We start from the raw sequence: 23,331 nt of genomic DNA on the forward strand, positions 1-23,331 counted from the left end.
ATGCCATTAGACCCAAAATAAGGGTCAGATTTCAGTGAGTCCAGAGGATTTAGGTGCATACTATAGCTTAGGAGGAAATAACTTACACAGTAAAAGGACAAGACTTGACCAAGACATATCAGCAAACACCTGGAGCATAGGTATGGAAAGGGATCCTAAGGATACTAGGCCAAGTTGAGCAAAATAGAGCACTAGGTTGGGTCAAACTCTTTGATGTGGGTGCACTTACTAGAGAGTCTGGAGATGTGTCGACTCATGCAGATGGAAGTGGTGGTCCTAACAGTTTACTTGGTAAAATGACTGAAATTTAAACTCAGCACTGGCCTACCGTGATGGAGTTGGGATGCCCGAGCTCCCTTCATAATGTGGAATAAAGAATCCAAAGGCTTAGCGAGATAGGAGTATCGGAGTAGACTTACCGTGTGCAATCAACATACCTCCCTCCTAACCGCATTCCACGAGAATTCCTAGAAGATATTTCCTTCACTAAGGCATTGAGAAATACACTGGTGAGGAAAGTGCCTGCATCACTGAAAAATCTCCGTTGTTGCTCTGTGTTTGTGTAAGCCAGGTATTCCATAGAGGATTCACCACGCAATGGGTTTATCACGTGGGCTCCCTGATTTCGGTGAGGACAGGAACCTGAAGTGGCAGAGGCTATAGACAGTATATTTCCACCAAAGATATGATGGGTACATCTGCTGTAAAGGGCAGCAGGGACATGCCAGTAATCGGAAGACTTTGGCCCACAGCGATCTTTGGCAGTGGCTGATTGGTCACCATGTTCTTAAGAACCCAAGGATGAGCAGCCTACTAAAAAGTTGTTTGAGCTGTGTAACAGAAAAAAAAAATCTTGCTCTGGTAGCCAAGAAATCTAACTTGAGTCACTACATTGGGAAGCCACAGTCTCTCTCCCAGTTTCTAGACCTAAGTCAGCATAGACTCAGAGCACCTTGATTAAAAGGGAGATTAACTCTCCTTGAGAAAGGAACTGTGGAGGTTTGTTGGAGTAACTGTGTATTAGGGGAAAGAAAATACCCAGACCTTTTGAGAATTACTAGATACTGGCTCTGAATTGATGCTAATTCCTTGGGGGATCCAATGGTGCTCTGGCCCACCAATCAAGGTAAGGGCTGAAGGTGGTCAGGTAATAGATGGATTCTTAGCTCAAGTCCAACTCACGAGGGGATCAGCTGATCCACGGTCCCAACCTGTGGTTATTTCCAAGTTCCTGAGAGTATACTTTTCTTTTATCTTTGTGAGGTATTTTTTTTTCATTGAGTTTTTAATTTTAATTCCAGTACAGTTAACATACAGTGTTATGTTAGTTTCAGGTGTACCATAGAGTGATTTAACAGTTTCATACATCAACCTGTGCGCATCACCACAAGTGCACGCCTTAATCCCCATCACCCATCCCACCACCCCTCTCCCTTCTGGTAACCATCAGTTTGTTCTCTATAGTTAAGGGTCTGTTACTCGGTTTGTCTCTGTCTCTCTCTTTTTCCCTCTATTCATTTGTTTTGATTCTTAAATTCCACATATGAGTGAAACTATATGGTATTTATCTTTCTCTGTCGTATTTCACTTAGCATTATACTCTCTAGTTGTGTCCATGTTGTTGCAATGGCAAGATTTCATTCTTTTATGGCTGAATAATATTCCTGTGTGTGTGTGTGTGTGTGTGTGTGTGTGTGTACCACATCTTCTTTATCCCTTCGTCTATCAATGGACACTTGGCCTGCTTCCATAATTTGGCTGATGTAAATAATGCTGCAATAAATGTAGGGGTGCACATATCCCTTTGAATTGGTGTTTCGTATTTTCTGCGCAAACACCTTGTAGCGCGATTACTGGATCATAGAGTAGCTCTATGTTTAACTTTTTGAGGAGGTTCCTTAATATTTTCCACAGTGGCTGTACCAGTTTGTATTCCAATCAATAGTACAGGAGGGTTCCTTTTTCCCAACATCCTCACCAACATTTGTTGTTTCTTGTGGTTTTGATTTTAGCCATTCTGACAGGTGTGAGGTGATAATGTCATTGTGGTTTTGATTTGCGTATCCCTGATGATAAGTCATGTTGAGCAACTTTTCATGTGTCTGTTGGCCATCTGGATATTTTCTTTGGAGAAATGTCTGTTCATGTCTCCTGCCCATTTTCTAATTGGGTTATTTGTTTGGGGGCTGTTGAGTTCTATCAGTTCTTTATATATTTTGCATACTAACCCTTTATTGGGTATGTTATTGGCAAATATCTTCTTCCATTCAGTAGATTGCCTGTTAGGAGTTTTTTGTTTTTGCTTTTTCACCTTATAGTTTTGTTGATTGTTTCCTTTGCTGTGAAGAAGCTTTCTATTTTGAGGAAGTCCCAACAGTTCATTTTTGCTTTTATTTCCCTTGCCTGAAGAAACATCTAGAAAAATGTTGCTATGGCCAATGTCAGAGAAATTACTGCCTGTGCTCTCTTCTAGGATTTTTATAGTTCCAGGTATCACATTTACATCTTTAATTCATTTTGAGTTTATTTTTGTGTGTGGTGAAAGCGGTCCAGTTTCATTCTTCTGCATGTTGTACAGTTTTCCCAACACCATTTGTTGAAGAACTATCTTTTTCCCACTGGACATTCCTTCTTGCTTTGTCAAATATCAATTGATCTTATAACTGTGGGTTTATTTCTGGGTTTTCTATTCTGTTCCATTGACCTATGTGCCTATTGTGGTGCCAATACCATACAGATTTGATTACTACAGATTTGTGATATAACTCAAAGTCTGGAATTGTGATCCCTCCAGTTTTGTTTCTCTTGTTCAAGATTCCTTGAGCTGTTTGGGGTCTTTTGCGGTTCCATACAAATGTTAGGATTGTCTGTTCTAGTTCTGTGAAAAATGCTGTTGGTGTTTTCATAGGGAGTTCATTAAATCTGTAGATGGCTTTGGGTAATATAGACATTTTAACAATATTTGTTCTTTCAATCCATGAGCATGGGCTATCTTTCCATTTCTCTGTGTCATCTTCAAATTCTTTCATCAGTGTTTTATAGTTTTCAGAGTGCAGGCCTTTCACCTCTTTGGGTAAGTTTATTCCTGCTATTTTTTTTTAAATTATTGGTGCAATTGTAAATGGGATTGTTTTCTTAATGTCTCCTTCTGCTGCTTCATTATTAGTGTATAGAAATGCAACAGATTTCTGTACATTTTGTTCCCTGTGACTTTACTGAATGAATTGATCAGTTCTAGTGATTTTTTGGTGGAGTCTTTTCTATATATAGTATCATGTCATCTGCAAATAGTGAAAGTTTTACTTCAATTTGGATGTCCTTTATTTCTTTTTGCTGTCTGATTGCCATGGCTGAGACTACTAAAGTACTACGCTGAATAAAAGGGGTGAGAGTGGACATCCTTGTCTTGTTCCTGACCTTAGGAGAAAAACTCTGTTCACTGTGGGTTTTTCATATATGGCCTTTATTATGTTAGGTACATTCCCTCTAGACCTACCTTGTTGAGGGTTTTTATCATGAATGGATGTTGTACTTTGTCCAGTGCTTTTTCTGCATTTATTGAAATGATCATATTGTTTGTATCCTTTCTCTTATTGATGTGATGTATCATGTTGATTGATTTGTGAGTACTGAACCACCTTGCATCCTGGGAATAAATGTACTTGATCATGGCATATAGTTTTTTTAATGTGCTGTTGGATTTGGTTTGCTAGTATTTTCTTGAGGATTTTTGCATCCATGTTCATCAGAGATATGGACATTGCAGTTCTCTTTTTTCGTGGTGTCTTTATTTGGGTTTGGTATCAGGCTAATACTGGCCTCATAGAATGAATTTGGAAGTTTTTCTTCCTCTTCTATTTTTTGGAATAGTTTGTGAAGCATAGGCATTAAGTCTTCTTTAAATGGTTGGTGGGATTAACCTGTGAAGCCATCTAGTCCTGGGGTTTTGTTTGTTGGGAGTTTTTTGATTACTGATTCAACTTCATTGCTGGTAATCAGTCTGCTCAAATTTTCCATTTATTCCTGCTCCAGTTTTGATAATTTATGTTTCCAGGAATTCATCTATTTCTTCTAGGTTGGTCAATGTGTTGGCATATAATTTTTCATAATATTCTCTTATAATTGTATTTCTGAGAAATTGTGGTGTTGGTTATTTTTCTTCTTTCATTTGTGATTTTGTTTGTTTGAGTCCTGTCTCTCTTTCTCTTTTTCTCTGTCTGATAAGTCTGGCTAGGGGCTTATCAATTTTGTTGATCTTGTCAAAGAACAGCTCCTGGTTTCATTGATCTGTTCTATTGTGGGTGTTTTTGTTTGTTTTTATATCATTTATTTCTGCTCTGATCTTTATTATTTTCTTCCTTCTGCTGGTTTTGGGTTTTGTTGTTGTTGTCATTGTCATCGTTCTTCTTCTTCTTCTTCTTGTTCTTCTTGTTCTTCTTCTTGTTCTTCTTCCTCCTCCTCCTCCTCCTCCTCCTTTAGGTGTAAGGTTAGGTTGTTTATTTGAGATTTTTCTTGCTTCTTGAAGTAGGACTGTATTGCCATAAACTTCCCTCTTAGAATCACTTTTCCTACATCCAAAAGATTTTTGGACCATTATGTTTTCATTTTCATTTGTTTCCATGTAATTTTTTTATTTATTCTTTGATTTCTTGGTTGACCCATTCACTGCTTAGTAACATGTTATTTAAACTCCACGGATTTGTGCTCTTTCCAGACCTTTTTTCTTGTGGTTGACTTCTAGCTTCAGTGTTGTGTTCAGAAAATATGCATGGTATGACTTTGATCTTTTTGATTCGTTAAGACTTGTTTTGTGGCCTAGCATGTGATCTATTCTGGAGAACGTTCCATGTCAAGATCTCTGGCAATCCTAGAACACAACCCTACCGGCAGAAGTTGATTGAAACTGAGAAGCAGGTATCTCTTTTATTCATTCATTCATTCATTCATTCATTCATTATTTCTTTATTTAACATGTTTCTTTTTGAGAGAGAGAGAGCTCACATGCACATGCATGACCTGGGGAGGGGCACAGAAAGAGGAGGACAGAAGATCTAAAGCAGGCTCTGTGCTATCAGCAGGGAGCCCAGTGCAGGGCTCAAACTCATGAACCGTGAGATCATGACTGAGCCAAAGTCAAAGGCCTAACTGACTGAGCCACTCAGGGACCCCTTTTAGAGAGGGCGCATGCTGTCCAGTTTGTCACGGTGCCTCCTTGCTTCACTCTTTTTTATTACCAGCTTTCTCATGTAGGCATTTGAATTTGGTACCCTTCGTCTATTCTGACCTCTCCTTTTAGACAGAGGCTGCGGCCTCAGAGGTCCAATCACTTGCTGTGGTCGGTAGACTTAGTAAAAGACAAAGGCAGAGCTAGAATTCTTCTCTTCTGGGCCATATCCTGTTAGGCCTGTATTGTTTCTGCTACCAGATGCTGCCTCTTCTTGAAAAACATTTTGGCATTTATGGGGAAAAAGTGTCCTTGTAGGATGTGTGTTGGGGAGGTAGAGTCGAATTTTCATCATAAGGAACATCTCATCTGGTTGCCCCAGCCACTCTCTGACATGTCTTAAGCGAGGAATATGCCCTCACTGTTTTGTATGAATGGAGTCCTAGTATCATTTGAGCCTCAAACTGGGGCTACTTCTCAGATACACGCGGATAAAATGCCGTGAACACTGGTGTAGTGCCTAAGGGTATTCCTGAGAACTAAAAACTCCTCGCTTAATTCATCAATGAGTTTGTGGATGTTTAGTAGATATAATTACGTGGTTTACTCACTCCTTTCCCTAACTTTAGGGGTGTTAAAATGATATTTACTTATTGATATGTAAATTCTTTATTTTGAACATAATTTCAAACTTACAAGGAAGTTGAAAGGCTACTACAACGAACTTCAGTATGAAGTTTACCCGGAATGGGGCCCCTGGCTGGCTCAGTCAGAACATGCAACTCTTGATCTTGGGGTTGTGAGTTTGAGCCTCACATTGGGTGTAGAGATTACTTAAACATAAAATCTTAAAATAAACAAAAAAGAAAAATAAAGCTTATCCAGATCCACTAGTTAACATTGTGCCATAGTTGCTTCATCATTTTTTCTGTGTGAACATAAAGAAAATACATACACATAATTTGAACCAGTTGAAAGCAGGTTGGATATATCATATTCCTTTACCCCGTAGGATACTTAAGTGCATATTTACTAAGAATATACTTGTACACATCTACAATAGTTATCACATTCAGGAAATTACCCTGGATGTATTATACAGTCTATATTACAAATTTGTCCATTTTTCTCCATGTCTTTTATAGCAGTTTTTTTTTTTTCTTCCTGGATCTAGGCCAGGATCTAGTTCACTTTTTTTTTTTAATGTTTATTTATTTTTGACAGAGAGAGAGAGAGCGCACACGCATGAGTGGGGGAGGGGCAGAGAGAGAGGGAGACAGAGAATCCGAAGCAGGTTCCAGGCTCTGAGCTGTCAGCACAGAGCCCGACGCGGGGCTTGAACTCACAGACCACGAGATCATGACCTGAGCCGAAGTCGGACGCTCAACCGACTGAGTCACCCAGGCGCCCCTCTAGTTCATTTATTGGTAGTCATTTTAGCCTTCTTTAACCTGGAACAGTTCCTCAACCTTTCTTTGTCTTTCATGCCATGGAACAGTTTTGAAGAATACAGTCTTGCTATTTCTCCTGTATGTTTCTTTTTGTGTGTGTATGCATGTATATTTATACCTATTAACAGTATGGATGTATGGATTCCTCTTTTATTCAACGGGTTATAACCTATTACTATACTTCTATATTGTGGATCCTCAAACTGTGTCAGGTTTGGCCTCTTCACGATGGTTCCTATGTCCCTTTAATGCCCTAATACTTTTTTTAGTACTTACTTCCTGGCACAACAAAATATTCCAAACTCCCTTGGTATCTTCCTTGCTCCTCCCCAAGCTGGAATCAGGAAGGAAGCTTCAAAGGGCCCTGGGACCTGGGATCTTTCTGTGGAATATTTAGAAGCCAAGATCTGGGAACTAGGTATGTGTAAATCAGTCAATCTATCATCTATTTTTCCCCCATAAATCTTATACTGATATTTCCTGTTCTGATCCAACCCCACTAAAGTTTTGCTCACTTATTTCCTTCCATATTTGCTTTTCCCTACTTCCGCATGATAATCCTCCTTCTCAGCAATGTCTGTTTACTTGCATGTTCAATCCCCATACCCAAGGTAATTTCAGAATTGCTATGCCACTATCACTATAGCAAACCTCCTAAGAAGAACTTAAGGTTTGTAGTTCTTTTTTCTGTAGGCAGAGAGTGCCTGAAAGTTACTTGAATTAGTTCGATTTTTCCTCTTTCAGTGGGTCACTTTCACTCATCTAAAATAGAGTTGGGATCGTTTATTTATGTCTATATTCTGATTTTAGCTACCGTCCATCTCTGTTGATTTAACTTTTTGAAGAGGTCGACCATTAGGGGTGCCTGGCCGGCTCAGTCGATGAAGTATGAGACTTTTGATCTCGGGGTTGTGAGTTCAAGCCCCACGTTGGGCGTAGAGCTTACATTAAAAAAAAAATTGGGGCACCTGGGTGGCTCAGCCGGTTAAGCATCCAACTCTCGATTTTGGCTCAGGTCATGAACTCATGATGGAGCCCCTCGTCAGGCTCCATACTGAGCGTGGAGCCTGCTTAGGATTCTCTTTCTCTGCCTGTCCTCTGCTCATGCTTTCTTCTGCCTCTCTCTCTCAACGTAAACTTAAGAAAGAAAAGTTTTAAAAAAAGAAAGTGTTGACCATTAAACATGATTTGAAAAGTCCAAGTTATATGAAAAGGTAAACTCAAAGAAGTGTCTTCCTCTCTCCAGAGCTCTGTTGTTTTCCTTTTTAAAAAAATTTTTTTAATGCTTATTTATTTTTGAGGGAGAGAGATAGAGTGTGAGCGGTGGAGGGGCAGAGAGAGAGGGAGACACAGAATCTGAACCGGGCTCTGGGCTCTGAGCTATCAGCATGGAGCCCAACATGGGTCTTGAACTCACAAACCGCCAGATAGCGACTTAAGCCAACGTCGGAAGCTTAACCGACTGAGCCACCCAGGCGCCCTCTGTTGTTTCCTTCAACAAGAACATAAACAACAACCCAGGAACCCTCATTAGGTAACCGATTTTTTTAGTTTGGGGGTTATACTTTTTGTGCTTTCCTTTGCAAAAATTTGCAGATACATTTGTTTCTTTATTTTCCCTTCTGTGGACAAGAGGTAGCACAGACTATAAGCTTTGCTTTCTTCCTGGAAATCATTCCATATCAAATCACAGTGATATAATTTCTAAATTGCATATAGTAAGACAACGTTCCATTCATTTACCAAATAATTTGAGTGACTGTGTGCCAGCCACTGAGCTAGACATAAAAGATAGGGAAATGAATAAATATAGTCCCTGCCTTTTATAACCTCGGGGTCCGTATAAGCAAAACCATCCCAGTATTCTGAGAGCCTGAAGGACTGAGTCGGTAACAGGCTGTTCAAAAGAATGGACACCTGAGCTTGACGAACGAGACGGTAGGTGAAGAAACAGCACAAGTAAAGGAAGCGTTGGAAAAGAGCAAGGTGTGTCGTGAAAATGGGAGTTTCATGAGGCTAAAACTTAGAATTTGATGCAGGTGGAGGAGACGGAAGTGCCCATAAAGAGGCTGGAGAGGTGGCAGGGCACCCGCTGGTGCCAGTAATACCAGGAAAACGCCAGATCTGTATTATTTCGGCATCCAGGAGACATAGTCTTTAAGCTACCACTCGGATCCATTTCTTTCATAAGTCTTCAGTTGACTACCTGTATTGTGCGAGGCACTGCGGGTACAGTAAGAGTAGGATCCCAACTCTTAGGGAGCGGACACAAGCAAGACGGAATTAAAGGAGGTCTTAGAATGATGTGGAGCAATTTGCCTGGCAAGCACATAGGAGGGGAGCCTAACACACTCGATGCCTGGAGTGAGACCCGGGTGAAAGCATACTTCCCAAAAAGGAAGGGTGACTTTTAGCTAGAGATTGTGCCTGTTTGTGGTAGAGGGTTTGGGAAGGCTTCCAATGCTAATGCCTGGAGCGAAGGAAGATTGAGATACTGAAAGTCTCACTGGGATTAAGACCAGACTCATCGCTGCTCTACTCCATTCTCCACATTGCAGAGTACTCCTCTAAAAATGTAAATCTGGTCTCTTCCTTTTCTGTGAAAGGCTCCCCACTACTTTGAGCATAATGTCCAAGTCTCTTTAAAATCTAGTCCCAGGTCTCATTTTTTTAAAACTTCTTTAATTTTATATTCCTGCCACGTTGACGTTTTATCTCATCACATCCTATTCCCCTTGCCTAGCAATTCATCACCCAACGCTGGATTCAGTGTAACTCCTATCTGTGCTCATACGCTTCACCTGATAGATCTCATCTAATTGTCTGGGTCTACAACTAGCTTAAACTCCTTGAAGACACGAAGCGGTTAAATTACAGTTGTATCCAGTGCATCCAGCCTAATGTCCTAATGCCCAACTGATTTTGAATGGATGAAGCCTGGCTTCATCGCAGAGGTGAGTATCAAGAATTTTGAATTAGACCCTAAGTACTTTGACCTTCAAACAGTCTCTCCGTCACTACAGTTTAAGGGTTCATTCTAGGGCACGGAGAACCCATTTAGGTTTTAAATCACTTAAGTTTAAAATACTTCAGGATTTAGCATACATTTATCTACAACATGCTGAGTGTCTATCAGTCTTTTATTTAAAGCAGACAAGGTCAAGAATAGCTCAAGAAGCCCACCACCACCCCCCGAAGAGGGGCAGTCGCTAGTCTATACCCGGGATTTCTTTGCACTTAGACTCCGCCCACGAGCACCCAAGTGGCGGAAGAACTGCACGCTACGTCGTGACATCTCACACAAATGCGGAGGCATCCTGACGCTACGCCACCGGCGTGGGCGGGGCGGCCGGCTCTTCCTTCCTCTCGGCTACTTCGGCTCCTCCCCCAGCGCTTCACACGCTCATTGTGAAGCGACAGCGGGCATCAACCCCTAGGGCTGTTTGAGACCTAGGGATTCTAAATCTTTGGCGCGCGTGAGCGCCCGCGCTGCTCCTTCCCCACTCCAAAGGCTAGGGGTGCGGGATTCGCCTTTTTCTCTCCTCTCCCGCCCGGAGCCAACCGCCCCGGTGCGCGCGGACCTCTCGCGCCGCCGTTCCCTCCTGCCCGCCCCTCCCCCTTCGGGAGCTCCCGCCCGCGCGCTCCTCCTCTTTCCCCGGCGACGCGCACGCGCGCCAGGCCGGCTCGCGCCCTCTCGCTTTCCTCCGGCCCGCGGGACCCCCCTCCCCTTCCGCCTCGCGGCGCTTCCTCGAGCCGCGGTCGTCTCTGTCCACCCCCGACACCGCGGGGCTCCCCCCGCCCGCCAACGGCGGGTCCCCAGCTTCCCAATCCCCTTCGCTTCCCGCGCTCTCCGGCGGGGGCCTAGCCCCAGCCTCCTCTCTCCCTCCCTTCCCCCTAATTCCCCTTCCGGACGCTGCCATCATGTTGAAGCCTCAGCCGCCACAACAGACCTCCCAGCCCCAGCAGCCGCCCCCCACGCAACAGGCCGTGGCCCGCCGGCCTCCCGGGGGCACCAGCCCTCCCAACGGCGGCCTCCCGGGGCCCCTGGCCTCCACCTCGGCTCCCCCAGGGCCTCCCGCGGCCGCTACTCCCTGCTTGGGGCCTGCAGCAGCCGCCGGGAGCGGGCTCCGCCGGGGAGCCGAGGGCATTTTGGCGCCGCAGCCGCCGCCGCCGCAGCAACATCAGGAAAGGCCAGGGGCAGCGGCTATCGGCAGCGCCAGGTGAGGAGGGGTGGGTTTCCGGGCGCTGGAGGCTAAACTGCGGGGCGGCGGCGGCCGCTCGGCTCCGGCCCAGCGGCCGGCACCCGAGGACACCGCGCGTGGCGGGTACCTAGCCTGGCCACCTTTGAGGGGCGCCCGGGGAAAGTGAGGAATTCCCGTGAGGCTGGGGGTGGGCCCCCTCAGGTCCTAACAGGTCAGAGGGAAGGGGTCCCCGGGCGGCCACCGGGACATTTAAGGGCCGTGCTCAGCTCTCAGAGCCTAGTCGGGGCTCGGGGCTCGGGCCTTAAGGGCAGGCGGGGCGCATCCCGCCAGCGCCGTCAGAACGAGGAGTTGGGGGGGTGAAGAGGTGATCGGGGTCCCCGGCTCCATTACCACGAAGGGTCTCGCGGTCCCCGGCTTCAGCCAATAGGGAGTCAGCTGCGGGAAGGGGTCCCCGGCCGTAGCCAATGGAGGGGGGCGCGCGGCCCACAGTTTGGCCAATGGGGAGGGAGGGACTTGGGAGCGGGTTGCTACCACCTCCTTCCCGGTCTGGCCAGTAGGAGGGGAGCGGGGTGGGCGGGGGAACGGAAGGAGGGACAACTGGGAGGACTGCGGGCAGGGAACCTCCAGCGCGCGCGCGCTCTTCTCGTACGTGCGCGCGGATGCTCTGTCTTATGACCCGGGCGTTCGTGAGCCGCGGGTAACCTACAGGGCAGGGTGTGGGAGTGTGCGTGGCGGGGTTCGCCTGGTGTTCGTGGATGAGTGGTGGGCACCCCACTCGGCTTCTTCTGCGTGTGGGTTAATGGACTTGAGAGTGGCGGTACACGCAGGCGCAGTGGGTTCTGGCCGCGGAGGGGGGATTTTGGAAGCCCGTGGGCTTTAATGCGCAGGCGCAGGCCGGGCGAGGCCTCCCGGTGGATGGCTTTTGCGGCTGCGCTGTCCCCCAGCCCCGCCAACGGCCCCCTCATCGCCCTCCTCAACCGCCGGTTACATCAGCCAGCGAAGAGCAGGGTTACCGGGCGATCAGTGACCCCTCCCAGAGTGGGTAATATTGAATGAGTAAAAGAGGTCGAGAGGAGGGTGGGTCCTAAAAGGAGTACCCTCCTCCCAGAGTTTGGGGCGTAAGGCTGGTGAAAATGATTGTCTTTTCTGTTTTGAGAGGTAACGTGCGTAAACTGGGTAGTTCTGAATCTGCTTTCACCTTTATGTTTGGGGTGGATTATTGGTTAACGATTAATGTAGCATTTTGGGGGGAAGCCTGTAGTCCTGGCCCCTTGGAGGTGAGAAGGTTGTGTTGAATTGACAACCATTGCTGATTGAGGTCTGTTTTAGTGGCATTTGGAGGAAATGTGTTTACTGGCTTTTACTGTCTATGCCTTTCTTCCTCTGTAAGGTGAGAGTTTGAAAATCTTGTTAATTGGTTTGTAGTCTAAATAGGCATGTTCACAGGGTATGTGATTGTAGGATACCACGTTCTTTGAAATAAATCGTATAAGAGGGATTAAACATTTTTAACTAGTTTTTTGTTTCCTCTCATAGGGGACAAAGCACAGGAAAGGGCCCCCCACAGTCACCGGTGAGTGCCTCCTCACACACACACCCCAAAGTACAGAGGTACATGTGGGCATATGGGACAGATTAGGTGCACAAATAGTTGGGCTCAGGATACGAAATGATGTGAGGGGAGTGTGGATATTCAGAAGGAAGGGGAGGTGTCAAGCGTCTATTTCTTCTGTGTTACTGACAGGTGTTCGAGGGTGTTTACAGCAATTCCAGAATGCTGCATTTTCTTACAGCTGTTGTGGTAAGTGGGTACCTAGCCCCTAGGTTGGTTGAGGGATGTAGCACGCCAGTTTGCTGGAGACACTCTTCTTATTCCTCTGTTCCAGGGCTCCACTTGTGATGTGAAGGTGAAGAATGGTACCACGTATGAAGGTATCTTCAAGACTCTGAGCTCAAAGGTTAGTGGACTCAAATTAGCTTATTTTTGCAGGGGCATGTAAGGAGAATGAAATAGACTCACTGAAGGTGTGAGTTGAGTGGTGTTGGATAGGCTTGTGGTGTGTGCTACTCATTTCTCTAGGCCTGTACCAGAGTAGTGCTGGAAGCACTAAAAAAATGTGGATTGGGAATTTGAGGGCTGGGTACTTTAGTGTTAAAATACTTAGTCCTGTGGCTAATGTTCAGAAGACTATTTGTGTGACTGTGGTGTTGGAAAAAGGTTAGAAAGGGTAGGAGAAAAATAGTCCTATTTTGACCATCGCATTTCTTGATATTGACCCCTTACTGTTGGGAAATGGGATTTTTATAGTTTGAACTAGCCGTGGATGCTGTACACCGGAAAGCATCTGAGCCAGCAGGTGGCCCTTGTCGGGAAGACATTGTGGATACCATGGTGTTTAAGCCAAGTGATGTCATGCTTGTCCACTTCCGAAATGTTGACTTCAATTATGCTACTAAAGGTATCGTGTCGAGTTTTTATGCCAGACCCACTCTTTGAGTAGAGGGCATAGAGCAGTTACGTAAGGACTTGTTCTTCTTCTTCCCCCTTTACAAACGTCTTTTTTTGGAGGAGGATGGCCAGATTTTTCTTTTTGAAACTGTATCTCGATACCGAAGATACAGTGGGATGAATTCCGGCCTGTGGTGTAGTTCTTCACGTTTTCCTTGCTTTGCTTTTAACTCCTTGCTTCTTTTGAACAGTTAAGATGTGGCTTGTTATGCTGCATCCACCCTCACCCACCTCTGACACACGCAAACTTTTCTTTGCTCCTGAACTACTCATTGGGGGCAGGGGGTGTTGGAAGAAGGCTATGAAGTATCTCTTGACTCCTGATCTTCAACTCTGCCCCCACAGACAAGTTTACGGATTCAGCCATTGCCATGAACTCAAAAGTGAATGGGGAGCACAAAGAGAAGGTGCTTCAGCGCTGGGAAGGGGGTGACAGCAACAGTGATGACTATGACCTCGAGTCTGACATGGTACGGTCCCCTTCCCTGAGAACCCAAGAGCTGGGTCACTCTCCTGTCTGAGTGTGGGTTGTTGACTGTGATGTCGTAGAACCAAGAGTTGCTTCTGGGGAAGGGGAGAAAAATCTCTTACTGTTGCCTGTTGTTGGCAGTCCGATTCCAAATGGAAAGGTACAGAAAATAAAACAAAAATACCTGTTCTCCCAACATCTGCGATTGACAACTATTAACATTTGCTTGAAGGTGTTTTTTTTTTTTTCTAATTAACAAAGTATAGACAAGATCGAGGACCGTGTGGACCCATGTCCCTTCCAAAAACAAGCACTACTATGAATCATTTAAAATTCCTCATGAGTTAAGGCATTATGATGCTATAGTTAATCCATACAAGAATTTTCTTCCCTTTCTGTTGTTTCTGAATTATTTCATGTTTGAGTTATTTCATGATCTACTCAATGCTTTTAGTGATTTTGTCTTATTCTGTTTATATACGTATACATGGATATATATACAACAGAACGTATTTTTTTTTTTTCTTCACTGGTTGGTGTTTTGACTCGTTATTTTGTTATTAGAAATAGTGCCTTACAGGGGCACTTGGGTGGCTCAGTCAGTTAAGCGTCTGACTTCGGTTCAGATCATAATCTCACAGTTCATGCGTTCAAGCCCCGCATAGGGCTCTGTGCTGATAGAGCCTGGAGCCTGCTTCAGATTTTGTGTCTCCCCTTTTCTCTTTGTCCCTCCCCTGTTCGGGCTTTGTGTCTCTCTGTCTTTCAAAAAAAAAAAAAAAAAATAGTGCCTTGCTGAACTTTAGAACATGTGTCCCCATGCACGTACGCTCAATTTTTCTGGGACATTAACCTGGTAAGGGATTTGTTAGGTCCTGTAAGACCTTGGTTTTACTAGTTGTTAGCAGTTTGTCCTACAATTGCTAGTACTAGTTGATATTCCTGCCAGCTTTGTTTCTATTTTCCACGCCTGGTTTGGTCAGATCTTTGTTTTTTCAGCCTGGTGGAGGAGAATGACAGGTCATTGTTGGCTTTCCTTGTTGGGTTTTAAAACATTCTCCTTCCTTCCCACCTTAGTCCAACGGATGGGACCCCAATGAAATGTTCAAGTTCAACGAGGAGAACTATGGTGTGAAGACCACCTATGATAGCAGTCTTTCTTCTTACACGTGAGTGTCTTGGTACTTCCTAGATGATGCAGTTTGAGGCCTAGGGTCGTGGCATTTGTTCATTCTTTTCTGGGTATCTAGGATGTCCTCTCCCCACTCCTCATCTGTCTTGTATATTGTCCCCTCAAAATACCAGGTCATCTCGTTGGTAGAATTAACTGCTTTTTTGTCCGTTTATCCATGCTTTTCTTCTAGAACTTAAAACATACTGATATATGCGTGTAAATACTCCTCAGGTTCAGAGATAGGCCTTGTTGCTCTGCCTGGGACCTAGTAGATGCCCATTAAATATGTTGAGTTGTTGAAGGGATTAAACATCCACACGTCTGAACTGGTGATAGGACCGATAGAAACGTTTTTCCTTTTTCCTCTCTTGTCCCCTGGCACTGGGGTGGTGGTGATCTGTGGTGGTCCCCTCAGGGTGCCCTTGGAGAAGGACAACTCGGAAGAGTTTCGTCAGCGGGAGCTGCGTGCGGCCCAATTGGCTCGAGAGATTGAATCAAGCCCCCAGTACCGCCTGCGGATCGCAATGGAGAACGATGATGGGCGCACTGAGGAAGAGAAGCACAGTGCAGTCCAACGGCAGGGTTCAGGGCGGGAGAGCCCCAGCTTGGCATCCAGGTGATTGCTGGGGGCGGCCTGGTCTGTTTGGGGCTCTGTACGGGCTAGGGCTAGGGCTAGGGCTGGGGCCAAGAGCTTTGTACACTCCTTTCTAAGCTTCACAGCCGTGTAAGATACAGGTTAGTACGTAGTTTTTCCCAATTTTCAGGTGTAAGAGTGAGGCCTAGAGCAGATAAGTAATTTGTTCAAGGTAACAAAGATTAAAGCTTGTGGGTTTAGGGAGGAAAAAATGAGTTTGATTCCCTTTTTTTGCTCTGCAGGTTAATCCATTTGTAGGTCTTATTCTTCCCTTCATGCAAATGAAATCAGAGTGTACATGATGTCCAGTAACCTGTAAAAGCTGTACCTTGAACTATAACGTGATACTATTTTTCTCATAGGTCAGGATGGTAGAATGTGAAGCTTTGGCCAGGTTGGTCAGGTCAGGGATTGGCACATCATAAGATCACAAGCCTTATAGCCACAGAACATTTAACTAGAACAGATTTTCAGGTGGGGCAGTGCAAAAAGCCGGAGCCAGGCAGGGTATGTGTGTGTATACAGGTACACATGTGTTTTGGGAGGGAAAACTTCATTTTTCCAAAATGTGTGGGCTTTATGACTAATCGACCTTGCTTGAACTCTCTCCCCTAGGGAGGGAAAGTATATCCCTCTACCCCAACGAGTTCGGGAAGGTCCCCGGGGAGGAGTTCGATGCAGTAGTTCCCGGGGTGGCCGCCCTGGCCTTAGCTCTTTGCCACCTCGTGGCCCTCACCATCTTGACAATAGCAGCCCCAGCCCAGGTTCTGAGACACGTGGTATCAATGGAGGTGAGTTAAGCGGGCTTTTGGGGGCAGGGGGCGGTGGTAGGGAAGCCGATAGGAAGGAAGTGGGAAGGAGAATTGAAAGGATAGGTGGGTTGGAAGGGTGATGCGTTGGTGATAATGTAATAGCAGATACTCTGCCTCTTTTTTCCCCATCTTAAAAAAAAAAAAAAAAAAAAAAAAATAGGCCCTTCCCGCATGTCCCCTAAGGCACAGCGGCCTCTGAGAGGTGGTGCCAAGACTCTGTCTTCACCCAGCAGTAGGCCCTCTGGAGAAGCTTCTGTTCCACCTCCTCCTGCAGGTAAAATTTCAGCAGTGTTATATGAAGAAATAAAAATTTGTGGGGGATGTAAATGTCAGTTGTTGGAAAGCTGGGTTGGGAGACTGTTCCCAGATGAAATAGATGTTGTGGGGGTTTTGAGTTTATGCTTTTTAGAAAGGAAATTTGTTTCCCTCCCGTAGAAATACCAATGTAGCAATCCACGGTTTGTGTTTGGTTGTCAGATGTCTTTTGTTTAAATTAGTTGTCAGGGTGACTGGTTGGCTCAGAGGAGCATGTGACTCTTGATCTCAGGGTTGTGAGTTCAAGCCCCACATTGGGCATAGAGCTTACTTTAAAAAACAACAGTAACAAACTTCTAAGTTAACATTTTACTTATTTTTTAAAATGTTTAATATGAGAGAGAGCATGCTCAGGGGAGGGGAGAAAAGAGAGAGAGAGATATGCCAAGCAGACTCTGAGCTGTCAGCATGGAGCCAAATTCAAGGGCCCAGTCTCACAAACCATGAGATCATGACCTGAGCCAAAATCAAGAGTCTGGCCGTTTAACCGACTGAGCCACCCAGGTGTCCCAGTTGTCAGCATTTTAAGACAGGAGAAATAGAAAATTTTCAACTTCTTTGGAAATACAGAAAGTTCTGCAAAGTGAGTCTGCTCCTGTAAAACATTCTAATCTTTTATGGTGCCCAGGAATCTGTTTTACCTGATTAGGTTACCTGCCTTGCTCTTCTAGGAATTTAGGTTTGACCTTGCATATTAAAGGAAAAGGGGTGGGGGGGGGGGCGCCTGGGTGGCTCAGTCAGTTAAGCATCTGATATCACCTCAGGTCATAATCTCCTAGCTCTTGAGTTCAAGCCCCTCATCCAGCTCTGGGCTGACAGCTCAGAGTCCAGATCCAGTTCTGCCCCTCCCTCCCTCCCTCCCTCCCTCCCTCCCTCCCTCCCTCTCCCTCCCTCCCTCCCTCCCTCTCTCTCTCACTCTCACTCTCACTCTCACTCTCACTCTCACTCTCTCACTGCCCCTCCCCTGCTCATGCTCTGTCTCTCTCTCCAAAAATAAACAAACATTACAAATAATTTTTAAAAAAACAGATAAACTTGATTTGGTGTTTCTAGTAGGTTCCCTGTGCCCATTGTGCACTGACCAGCAGTAACCATCGTACAGCTTTCCCTTTTCTTCCAGTGGGCCGGATGTATCCCCCACGTTCTCCCAAGTCGGCTGCCCCTGCCCCAATCTCGGCTTCCTGTCCTGAGCCCCCCATTGGCTCAGCAGTACCAACCTCTTCAGCTTCCATCCCTGTGACATCATCAGTTGTGGATCCTGGAGTAGGCTCCATTTCCCCAGCTTCTCCAAAGATCTCATTGGCCCCCACAGATGGTAAGAGCCACATGGTTGAGGGCTTGTGGACAATGTGAAGTGTGGTTCTGGACAGAAGGACCTTCAGGCATGTGTCTCTTCTTGCTCAGTAAAAGAACTTCCAGCCAAGGAACCTGGGAGAACTCTGGAATCCCAGGAGCTGTCCCGGATAGCTGGGAAAGGTGAGGATTTCCACCCCAACCCCCCACCCCCCGCTGAGGTCTGAGTGTCCTTTTAATTAGGAGAGCACCTCAGTTAGTACCAAGAGTTTTGTTGGGTTTGGGAAACAGTAGCTTGTCAGTCATGTGATCCTAATTTGTTCTGTAGAACTCTCCAGCTTTTTTTTTTTTTTCTTTTCTTATTTTCTTCGTCCTTTGGGCTACTGGCATTGTAGCCACCTTGAAAAAAGAAACGCGTATTTTTTCCTTTTTCACTGTTTTTCATAGTCCCTGGCCTTCAGAATGAACAGAAACGCTTTCAACTGGAAGAATTGAGAAAGTTTGGGGCCCAGTTTAAGGTGAGAGGAGTATGGGAGTGAGCCAGGGTGTAAGGATGGAGGGAGGGTGAGGGAGCTTATAGAAGAGGCACAGGACTAGGTGGAATAGAAGAGATGAGACCAAGCAAGGAGGAAGGAAGGAAGGAAGCCACGCCTGGGGTCTGGACCAGCTGTCTGGGCACTGTATGTGTGCTTTTCTCCTTCCAGCTGCAGTCCAGTAGCTCCCCTGAGACCAGCCTGGATCCTTTTCCTCCCCGGATCTTAAAGGAGGAGGCCAAAGGGAAAGAGAAGGAGGTTGATGGTCTGTTGACTTCAGAGCCAATGGGGTCGCCAGTCTCCTCCAAGACGGAGTCCGTATCGGATAAGGAGGACAAAGCACCCCTGCCGCCAGCAGGAGCCACCGAGGGGCCAGAGCAGCCCCCGCCACCTTGCCCAAGCCAGACTGGCAGCCCCCCGGTGGGCCTCATCAAGGGAGACGACAAGGATGAGGGCCCTGTTGCCGAGTGAGTAGGATGGGGAGCCGGGCAGGTGTCGGGGGAGATGAGCAAACTGTGAAGATTGACTTTGTTTTTCTCTCACAGACAAGTGAAGAAGTCCACGCTGAACCCCAATGCCAAGGAATTTAATCCCACAAAGCCTCTGCTGTCTGTGGTGAGATGGAATGGGCGAAGGTGGACTGGTTTCTCTGAGGGAGGCTTGGGAGTGGGGAGAGAGAGCATGGGGAGAGAGGTCGTGAAAGTTGGGCTGCTCTAGGGCAAACGTGTCAGGGTTGGGGGCGAGGGGTCATGATATGTGTGGCAGGTTTTTATGTGTTTAGGGTTTAGCTCCGGGAGTATGTGTGTTGGGCTAGTTCTGAACATAGGTTTCATTCAGATCCCTGATTTTGGCTTGAATGACAAGCCATTTAACTTTTTGGCTTTTGTTTCCTCACCTGTAATTTGAGAATACTCGTCTCGGGGTTCAGCGTGAGGCTTAAGCGAGATGAAGGGTAGAGTGTATCTGGCGTGCAGCGCTCTGTTGCTGTTATAAGCCCAGGAGGAGCATACAGAGACCAAAATGCACGCATCCTCTGTTGTCTCTTACTACAGAATAAATCCACCAGTACCCCGACTTCTCCGGGGCCCCGGACTCACTCAACTCCTTCCATCCCGGTGCTCACAGCAGGCCAGAGTGGGCTCTATAGCCCCCAGTACATTTCCTACATACCTCAGATCCACATGGGACCAGCTGTTCAGGTAAGAGGAGAGACCGAGTGAGTCTAGGCTAAGAGGCTTGGCTGGGCTGGTGAGGACCGGGTCAGGCCTGTTCTGGGCATCTGTGAGCAAGCCGTTCAGCCTCATTTGTATCCTTGTTCGTAGGCACCTCAGATGTATCCATATCCTGTATCCAATTCCGTGCCTGGACAGCAGGGCAAGTACCGGGGAGCAAAAGGTGAGCAGAGTTGGCAGGGCTGCTCCGACGGCAGGGGGGTGGTGCTGCCTCGTTGCCTCCTGGCAGATGGAACTTAAGCTTGGCGTTCTCTCCCTTTCCCCAGGCTCCCTGCCCCCGCAGCGCTCGGACCAACACCAGCCAGCCTCAGCCCCTCCGATGATGCAGGCCGCCGCCGCCGCCGGCCCCCCTCTTGTGGCTGCCACACCGTACTCTTCCTACATCCCCTACACCCCGCAGCAGTTCCCGGGCCAGCCTGCCATGATGCAGCCAATGGCCCACTACCCCTCGCAGGTAACTGAGGCACGGGAGGGAGACGGGAGTACAGAGCTGAGGGTCACTCGGGTGTCGGTCCTGGCTCCGGTAGGACCCGTAGCAAAGCACTGGTACTCTCTAAAGCGCAGGTCAAACAGCGTCTCCTTGCTTGCACCCTTGTGAACGTTAAACAAGGTGGTTGCGGCAAAGCCGGAGTCGTGCCGTGTACGGGTTATCGGGCAGCGCGACATGCCCACCGCTCCTCTCTTGTCCTTCCAGCCGGTGTTCGCCCCCATGCTTCAGAGCAACCCACGCATGCTGACGTCGGGGAGCCATCCCCAGGCCATTGTGTCGTCCTCCACTCCTCAGTACCCTTCTGCAGAGCAGCCCACCCCCCAAGCCCTGTATGGTGAGTTCTGTGCCCTTCCCGCAGACTGCTCCTTAGCCCTCTCCGGTGTGCTTGGCGCTGATCCCTTCCCTCTTTCCTGCCGTAGCCACCGTTCACCAGTCCTATCCACACCATGCTACGCAGCTCCATGCCCACCAGCCGCAGCCGGCCACCACGCCTACTGGGAGCCAGCCGCAGTCCCAGCATGCGGCCCCCAGTCCCGTCCAGGTGCCTGCCATGGGGGATCCGAGTGGTTGGGGCTGGAGGAGGGGGATGGAGCCGGGGGCTCATTCCCTTCGGGCAGGGTCGGGAGTCGGTGGGGGGTAGGCCTGGTACCCGAGGAGTGGGGTGGCACTCACCCTTCCCCTCCCCCTAACAGCACCAGGCGGGGCAGGCCCCACACCTGGGCAGTGGACAGCCACAGCAGAATCTGTACCACCCAGGGGCCCTGACAGGCACGCCGCCTTCTCTGCCACCGGGACCTTCTGCCCAGTCCCCTCAGAGCAGCTTCCCCCAGCCAGCCGCTGTGTATGCCATCCATGCCCACCAGCAGCTGCCCCACGGCTTCACCAACATGGCCCATGTTACCCAGGTAAGAGCCCAAGGGACTTGCTTTCTATGGGTCTGTTTTGCCATCAGGACCCGGGTCCTGGGGCTATCCTGCTGCCCCTTTCCTCAGTGGTCTGAACACCAGGCTTCTCGGAGCCTGTGTGTAGCTTCTGGGGTGCTCCCAGCTGGGATTTTTTGTTGTTGTTTTCTGCAGGCCCATGTCCAAACTGGAATCACAGCAGCCCCGCCCCCTCACCCTGGGGCTCCCCACCCGCCCCAGGTGATGCTGCTGCACCCACCCCAGAGCCATGGGGGCCCCCCCCAAGGCGCGGTGCCCCAGAGTGGGGTGCCTGCACTCTCAGCTTCCACACCCTCACCCTACCCCTACATCGGACACCCCCAAGGTGAGCAGCCTGGCCAGGCGCCTGGATTTCCAGGAGGAGCCGATGACAGGATTCGTGAGTTCTCGTTAGCTGGGGGAATTTGGCATGGAAGAGCTGATGGGCTGCAGGTGGGGCAGGATGCACGGGTTCTGGGAGGGGAGTGAGGGGTCTTGGAGGCAGGGCTGTCCCACAGGGCGCCCGCCGACCTGCACCTGTCTGTGAAGTATGTAGGGTGGGCAGAAGCCACAGTCGCCGCCGCCAGGGGCTTGCTCCTGGCTCTGTCCTTTGCTTCCCTCCGTCCTCGCTCAGTTGTGATCCAGCAGCCCCCCTCCCCACTGCCTCCCCAGCTCTCAGTGACCCCGACTGTCTCCTGACTTAGCCGAGGTAAGGTCAGCGCAGCAGACAGGGCCAGGCTGGGGTGTGGGGGGCTGAGCTGGGCACACGAGTAAGGGCTCTGGCTCACTGGGAAACAGCGATTGATCTGTGCTTCTGACAGCCCCATGAGACACCTTGAGGAGGCCGCTCCTACCCACACACTCCCCCCACACCCCACACTGGACGGCATTGGATGAAGGGACAGCTGCTTGGGTTCTAATGCTCCTGCTCTCTTCTCTTTCCCCTCCAACCAGTTCAATCTCATCCCTCCCAGCAGCTCCCCTTCCACCCCCCGGGGAACTGAAGATTGTCCTGGCCGCGACCTGAGACCTCCATGAGTGGAGGGAAGAGTGATCTATGTCTCTTCCCCCAGCAGCTCGGACCAGTCCCAGCCCCCCAAACCCCCCTTTACCCCGGGGGAGCTGGGGAATTCCTGCCAAGCACCTTGAAGGGGGGGGGGGGGCTCGAAGTGGGCAGGGCCAGGGTCCAGCGGGGGTGGGGGGTTCCTGCTCTGCCCCTGCCCATCCCCACCCCATCTTGCCCTCCCATCCTCTCATCTATCCCCCACTGGAGACGGAAGATCTTTTATTTTCTATTATTTATAACCTCAGACTTGGGCCCCCCTGTTTCTTTCTTCCCCATTAACTTGAGTGACCGGCGTGAGAGACAGACAGACAGACAGATGCCCTACAAGGATGGTTGGACAAGGACTTTTACTTTTTATTACATAAAAATATTAAAAAAAAAAAAAATTAAAAAAAATAAAATTTTAAACTAACTTAACCTGCCTATGGTTTCCTCTGGAAAAAAGAGTAAGCTAGCAGCTGTCAAGTCTTAGGTGTCATGAGGTGGCTCCCAGCAGTGGGTGGGGACAGCATAGCAGTACAGTCTGTGGGTGCTGGTCCTTCTGCCTCTCACTGCCACACATCACCCAGCCGCCTGGGGACTGTTATCTCATGTTGATGTTGGCCTTGTCTTGAGGTTTCAAGTTTGTATGTAGTTTTTAAGTTCACATTTCTAAAAGGTTAGAAGGTGTGTGGCGGGGGGGAATCTCAGGCTCCACGCCATCAGCACAGGGTTCAGTCTCCTGAACCATGAGATCGTGGTCTGAGCTGAAATCCCGAGTCCCAATGCTCAACTGACTGAGCCACCCAGGCACCCGTTTTCATTGAAAATCATTTCCTCCTTAGAGCATCAGGGAGGTGGCACTAGTACTCGCAGGTAGGCAAGGGTGTTTCAGATGGGACTAAAGCCAGAGAAGGTGAGCTGAGGAGCAGGGCAGGAAAAGGATTACATAACCGGGCTACAGATCCAGGGTGTGAGGGTTGGAAACCTGGTAGTTGGGGGGCATGATGTGGGTATATAGAGGTAAAGAGAAAACATGTGCAGGGGTGGGGGTCCCCAGTGGAAGAGCTCTCTTAAGGGATGGCAGCTGT

General features: G+C 48.1%; 1 protein-coding gene across 23 annotated transcripts; it reads left to right on the plus strand.

Moving 5' to 3' along the window:
• The first annotated feature begins 10,313 nt into the window (after positions 1–10,313).
• ATXN2L (ataxin 2 like) lies at positions 10,314–22,678 on the plus strand. Of its 23 annotated transcripts, none has more exons than XM_042971148.1 (24): positions 10,316–10,835; positions 12,354–12,390; positions 12,562–12,618; positions 12,704–12,775; positions 13,126–13,276; positions 13,672–13,796; positions 14,870–14,961; positions 15,382–15,582; positions 16,216–16,391; positions 16,573–16,686; positions 17,830–18,042; positions 18,132–18,203; positions 18,468–18,538; positions 18,725–19,020; positions 19,099–19,168; positions 19,606–19,752; positions 19,876–19,948; positions 20,052–20,239; positions 20,480–20,609; positions 20,695–20,816; positions 20,968–21,180; positions 21,352–21,595; positions 21,745–21,904; positions 22,173–22,678. In XM_042971148.1, the coding sequence occupies exons 1-23, from the start codon at positions 10,537–10,539 to the stop codon at positions 21,897–21,899; spliced, it is 3,318 nt and encodes a 1,105-aa protein (XP_042827082.1). In that variant the 5' UTR covers positions 10,316–10,536; the 3' UTR covers positions 21,900–21,904; positions 22,173–22,678. The 23 variants fall into 23 exon arrangements, with proteins under 23 accessions (XP_042827102.1, XP_042827082.1, XP_042827094.1 ...); XM_042971160.1 differs by having other exon boundaries at positions 21,868–21,904; XM_042971147.1 differs by having other exon boundaries at positions 22,150–22,242.
• Positions 22,679–23,331: the final 653 nt, after the last annotated feature.

Source organism: Panthera tigris, chromosome E3 (genome assembly GCF_018350195.1).
Source record: "Panthera tigris isolate Pti1 chromosome E3, P.tigris_Pti1_mat1.1, whole genome shotgun sequence".
Lineage (NCBI taxonomy): Eukaryota > Metazoa > Chordata > Mammalia > Carnivora > Felidae > Panthera > Panthera tigris.

What these genes read in the sequence shown, in the direction of transcription:
- ATXN2L (XM_042971148.1), top strand. Translation starts at nt 10,537, where the DNA reads ATGTTGAAGCCTCAGCCGCCACAACAGACCTCCCAGCCCCAGCAGCCG. An exon ending in CTCATTGGCCCCCACAGATG is followed by an intron (nt 18,043 to 18,131) that starts GTAAGAGCCACA and finishes CTTCTTGCTCAG; the next exon opens with TAAAAGAACTTCCAGCCAAG. An exon ending in CAAAGCCTCTGCTGTCTGTG is followed by an intron (nt 19,169 to 19,605) that starts GTGAGATGGAAT and finishes CTCTTACTACAG; the next exon opens with AATAAATCCACCAGTACCCC.